The sequence below is a fragment of the Oncorhynchus clarkii genome, chromosome 10 (assembly GCF_045791955.1).
Source record: "Oncorhynchus clarkii lewisi isolate Uvic-CL-2024 chromosome 10, UVic_Ocla_1.0, whole genome shotgun sequence".
Classification (NCBI taxonomy): domain Eukaryota; kingdom Metazoa; phylum Chordata; class Actinopteri; order Salmoniformes; family Salmonidae; genus Oncorhynchus; species Oncorhynchus clarkii.
In genome coordinates this window covers 62865890-62871726 of record NC_092156.1, presented here as the reverse complement: position 1 = coordinate 62871726, position 5837 = coordinate 62865890, and the positions used below count along the sequence as shown (strand labels likewise).

Sequence of the window (5837 nt, the reverse complement as noted above, 5' to 3'; positions counted from 1 at the left end):
TGATGACTCCTCTATTTGGTTAGACATTGAGACTTCTCTTTCAAAATACCCCTTACAGGATTTTTTTATTTTTCAGAAGTTTCAAGTCTGTAGAAGATCACTGCAATAATCCTGTTACACTTAACACACTCAAAGTATGGAGGTCAGTTCAACGCTTCCTGGGAAGGTCCAAACTAACCTCTGCTCTTACCCCAATTCTTAACAACCCAGATTTCAGTCCAGGATTGCTGGATGCTGGCTTTAACTTTTGGCTTAATAAGGGCATACGCAGGCTAAATTACTTATTTGCTTATAAGATTTTATTGTCATTTGAGCAGATGGTCGAGAAATATCAACTCCCAAAGCAGGACTTTTTCCGCTTTCTACAAGTAAGACATTATATTCTGAAGAGCACCACCTTAATTGGTAACCCTGATGTGTCTGTCATTGAAAGAATGCTTTTTTTCCCACAAAGGAAAATGTCTAAGTCTGTTTTATGATACTTTAAGGTCCTTTTCTGCTGTCAACACACAGAGGGTGAAACAAGTGTGGGAGAAAGAATTGTCTGTTACTATTGACGAAGAGATGTGGGAGGACATTTGGAGATATGCAAAAACAATATCTATATGTAATTGTACTAGAGCAATCCAATTAAGAATAATACACAGATTGCATATATCCCCAAATCGCAGACATGCTTTTAGCCCCACTTCCTCTTCCCCTCAGTGTCTTAAATGCAAAACTGATGCAGGCACCCTAACACATTGTTTATGGTCATGTACCAAAATACAAAGATACTGGTCTGGTGTTCTGCAAGAAATTGAAAAGATCCTAGGGGTTGATCTAGAATTGGACCCAGTTTCTTTACTGTTAGGTCTCCCTAGTAGGCATGTTACTTCTGTGGGTAAAAGGAGGCTTTACAACATCCTTACCTTCGCAGCGAGGAAAAACATCCTTTTACAGTGGATTAGTGATAAGGTTCCTTCTATTAAAGATTGGCATAAGATAATATTTGAATGGGTGCCTCTGGAATATCTGACATGTACATTGCATTCTAAAACAGACCAGTTCTACAAAGTATGGGAACCTTATCTAAATTACCTAGAACCTGAGGTATCAGCTATTATGCTGCAAGGATTCTCTTAGAATGGCGGGGATCTATGTGTTTCAGAACTACACTGTACGTTCCATGTGTGGAACCTAACTTCTTGGTTTAAACTGAGCTTTTTTGTTTAATTTCTGTTTGTAAGTTTGTTTAAAATGTATGTATTGAGAGACGCAACGATGGGGATGGGGTGAGAGAAGCACCGAGCGGGAAGAGGAAAATGGTGTACGTATGTATGGGTGTGTGTGGTATGTACGTGTATATATGTGTATATGCATGTATGTATGTATGTATGTATGTATGTGTATATATATATATATATATGCGTAGGTATGTGTAAGTGAGTGCTGTTTTTTGTTGTTTTTTTGTGTGCTTTGTCTCTGTTGTTGTATCTCTTAATATGGGTGAGAAGTGTGAAATTCCAATAAAAATACTGTTACAAAATGCCGCAGCACACCTGGTGTTCAACCTTCCTAAACTCTTCCATGTCACCACACTCCTCAGCATACTCCACTGGCTTCCAGTCAAAGCTTGCATCCACTACAAGACCATGGTGCTTGCCTACAGAGGGGGGGAACTGCCCTTTCCTACCTTCAGGCTATGCTCAAACCCAACACCCAAACCTGAGCATTCTGTTCTGCCTCCTCTTGTTTCTTGGCCGTCCCACCCCTATGAGGGATCAGCCCCCACTCAGACCAGTCAAAGCTCTTCTCTGTCCTGGCACCCCAATGGTGGAACCAGCTTCCCCCTGAAGCTAAGACAGAAGAGTCCCTGCCCGAACGTTGCTGATAAGTACTTTAGTGAGGAAAAATGTACTTGCTACGACTGTGTTGTGGTTGTCTCACCCAGCTTTCTTAAGATGAATGCAAAAATTGTAAGTCGTTCTGGATAAGCGCATCTGCTAAAATGACCCCAAAAAGTCTCAACAAAAAATCTGCATGAACTTGACAAACTGCATTATTTTTCTCATTGAAAAGTGTCTTGGGGAAAAAAATCAAGTAGTTGAATGGAAGTAATGAAATAGGCATTTGTGAACATCATATAGCCTACACAGTACAAACACGATATGTAACAGACTTTTTAGGCTTATATATGCCTTAAATCACACAATGCCTGTGTCCAAATACCCATAGTAGCCTACTAAATAGTATGCTGAAAAATACAATTCTATAGTATATGAAATGTTGAAAATAGTACACTGAATGCATCATCTATTGTGTGATTACGTAGACTCCCGCCATTTGTTCATTTTGGTACAGAGCATTCATTTATCTGATGATCAGCTGTTGTCAAACACGTGAGTGGGAAAAGGTGAGTGAATTCTACTAGATCCAATGCAGAAATTAGTATGCAGTTTAAGTATGTTGTACGCTAGTATGGGTATTTGGACACGGCCACTGTCTCAATGCAATATTCTACACAGGAATATTCAACACTGAAATCTGTTACTCTTGTTATTCTAAATGAAAATGTATCTGTCTTTAATGCAGGGTTTAAATCTAAATGTCAGAAGCTATCGAGTAGAATGGTTACTTTCTATATTATACAGTCAAATGTTTTTTCTGCTTATGTATCCTGAGGTAGCTCCTCTCTGAGAACCTCTTCCCGCAGTGCGCACAGGCAAACGACCTTTCTCCAGTGTAAAACTTCAAGTGCATCATCAGCTGATTCTGGTGGGAGAACGTCTTCCCACACTAGGGGCAGCTGAATTGTTTCTTCCCTGTGTGGATCCTCTGGTGCCTCTTCAGGCTGGACGAGTGGGAGAAGAGCATGTGACACTGGGTACAGCTGTAAGGTTTCTCCCCTGTGTGGACCCTCTGGTGGATCTTCAGGTTCCAAGCCAGGGAGAAGCGCATGTGACACTGGGTACAGCTGAAGGGTTTCACCCCTATGTGGACCCTCTGGTGGATCTCCACTTTCTGAGGGCAGTTGAAGCCTTTGTTACAGAACATGCAGAAGAACCGTTTCTCCTTATTAACGCCTGATGTTGCTCCCCCTCCCTGGGACTGGGCTCTAGTCTTGTCGTTTGAGTTCAATACCTGATCGATAAGGGCATGGTTGTGTGAATCGGAAGGTGCCATAGACGTGGACACTGGGTCGCGTTCCTTGAGCGTGTGTAAAGGGGAGTGGGTTGCAATATTTGGATTTGGCTCTAAGCTTTCCCTGTAGTCTAAGAAGTCACTCTTGTTTTCCTGAGAGTGCCCTTCTCCTAAGTGAGTCTCGTCTGCATTCCATGTCAGAAGAGCATCACCCTCCACTTTCACAGTCACCTCATCTATGACCAGACCCTCCCCTTTCTTATCTAGACACATTTCAGAGTAGACACTACTACTGTACCGGTTCCAGTCCCCTCTCATTGAATTAGTCTGTGTATCTAAGCCCACAGGCATGTCACCAGGTATCATCTCTGTAGCGTATGAACAGGACGGATCATTGCCAGTCTGTAACGCATCACCTGAGTCCTGATGGAACAGAGCCGTCCTCGGGCTCCCGTAAACTAAATGCTCTGTGCGGGGAGCAGGAGGACAGCCCAGTCGCTCCAGCACCGTTAAAGTCTCAGTGTCTGTCTCTGACTTGAGGACGGTGTTCAGCGTTCCACTGACCTCCGTGATGCTGCATTGGGCCCTGGGCAGTGCTGGGGCGAGGGTGGGGTCCTCCGTGGCTACAGCAAGCACTCCAGTCTGAATGTCTCTGCTGTGCAGTGGGTCCTCCTTTCCTTCATACATTTCCAGCTTGAACCCAGGACCTGCAGCCTCTGCATCTGCAGACTGACACATGAAGAGAGGAGGTTATTACCGGTACATGAGTTGAATTAGATAACAATGTCATAGGGAAGTCTCACAAGCTCCCTTATGGCAGATAAATCAGGATGTACATGTAAGCAAGTGAATAGCTGAGGGGAGCCTTTGAAACAAACGGGCCACATTTGATTTATTGTCATTTTTTATGTTACACTATTACACTAACCGCTTTCACGATAACATGCTGGGTGGAGGTTCCACTGCCCTCATCTATAGCTATTGGTTGGTCATCTCTCCACACGTTGTGTCCTACTGGCTTCACAAAGCTCCTGTGGCCTCCAGTGAGATGTCCTTCACCTAAGACAGTGATTGGGGGAAAAGAGGTAGTTAAATTAGGTACTGTCCATGCTTAATGCTATATTGTACACTATTGACAATATCTACAATTGGCAAGGAGGATCGAAGGTAACATAACATCTAGATATACTAGATATACTATTTATTGATGGATTGATTATGTTCCATGCATCAGATTATTTTAATTTATTATGACAATAGGAAATTCAGTAAATCAAGAATCTGATTAGAATATAGTATTGTGTCTTTGTGCAAGAAGAATTTGTTCTTAATTGACCTGCTCGGTAAAATAAAGGTCAAAGAAAATAATTATGCAAGATGGGGAAGTATTGCATACTATCCAAAAACTGACCAAGAACCAATTCTGGGTAACACATCTGAACACAAGCACAGAGGGGAACGGGGCGACAGGCCCCACAGCCTCGGCCTTCTGCAAAATCAAAATGTACCTCTTGCCATTCCTCTGTATCGGTCGAGGATTTTGACACTACTGGGACGACTAGCTAGGGCGCGCTCTCGAGTTGTCCTCTCTGCGCGCTCCCGTGCCACCTTCAGTTCAAGTAGCTGTAGTTTCCTCTGCAATGTCCTGTTTTCTTTCTGGCTTTGAGTTATTTCCAAACGAAACACTGCATAGTCGTCGTCGACGAGTTTACAAATCTCTGCCACGGCTGCATTCGCTAGCACCTCCATAATGGAGGCTATTTGAGTGTGAAAAACCATACATTTAGCCATTGTTAGCAGCTCAGTTACCTAGCATTACTATCTACCAACCAAGTTCTGTCTCCAACGCGAATTATATACTACCTGGGTGTACGTATGTGAGGCTATGCAGTTAAATTAGTCATATTCTGAGTTCCAGGGTGTTAATAAACGTCTAAATAACAACAATAAAAACACTAAGGTACGAAATTGTTGTTGGTCAATGTTCACTTCCGTTTACGCTGAAGAGAACGGATCTAATTGGTCGGCGTCATGGCTCAAAATGGCGTCTTTAAATGAAAAACGTATGCGCGCTGTTCTTTGAATTACGTTACTGCTTATTACATGACACATCAAATCTCATATTCATGGTCAGTATCTTTCAAGCTGAGAGCAGACTTGTTTAGAAAGAACAGTGTGTTAACAGGAATAGAGTAGAAAATAATATAATTACTTTATTCCATCTACATCATCTAAGTAAGGTAAATATTAATATTAACACCCACCATCAGCGGTATTTATAGAGCCACTGAACAAGCTGATTGACACGTGTGTTTATCTGTTGTTCATTAAAAAAACGAGATTCCAGTCTTAGAGGTGTGTTTCCTCACCGATTCCGCATTTGGTTAATGATTAACCCCCATGAAACACTGTAGACGCAGGATCCTATTTCACTTCCTCAAAATCCCCATAATGAATTTAACTAAGATAACTCAAATCTTTAATTCATTTTGATGTTTTTGCCGTTGGGGGTTTTAGTTGCACAATTTTACATCTAAGGAGCTGATGGGCAGGTCTGTCTCACTGTCTATGCTATTGGATAGAGCACAGCCACTGCAGATGTTCACCCCATGTTAGTGAGCAAATGGACATTGTCAAATCAAAACCCAACCTTCATTTACCCGTTGTGATGCACGGATGTTCCAAACTCCGTTTTAGAAGAGACTGATTTTATG

At 42.2% G+C, this 5837-nt stretch overlaps 1 protein-coding gene across 1 annotated transcript; it reads right to left on the bottom strand.

Moving 5' to 3' along the window:
* Positions 1-277: 277 nt before the first annotated feature.
* On the bottom strand, positions 278-5134 carry LOC139418988 (uncharacterized). The gene is made up of 3 exons (XM_071168786.1): positions 4632-5134; positions 4052-4182; positions 278-3852 (listed from the first exon to the last, which is right to left on the bottom strand). Exons 1-3 carry the CDS (start codon positions 4912-4914, stop codon positions 2779-2781), a joined length of 1488 nt encoding a protein of 495 aa, XP_071024887.1. The 5' UTR covers positions 4915-5134; the 3' UTR covers positions 278-2778.
* Between the last annotated feature and the right edge of the window lie 703 nt (positions 5135-5837).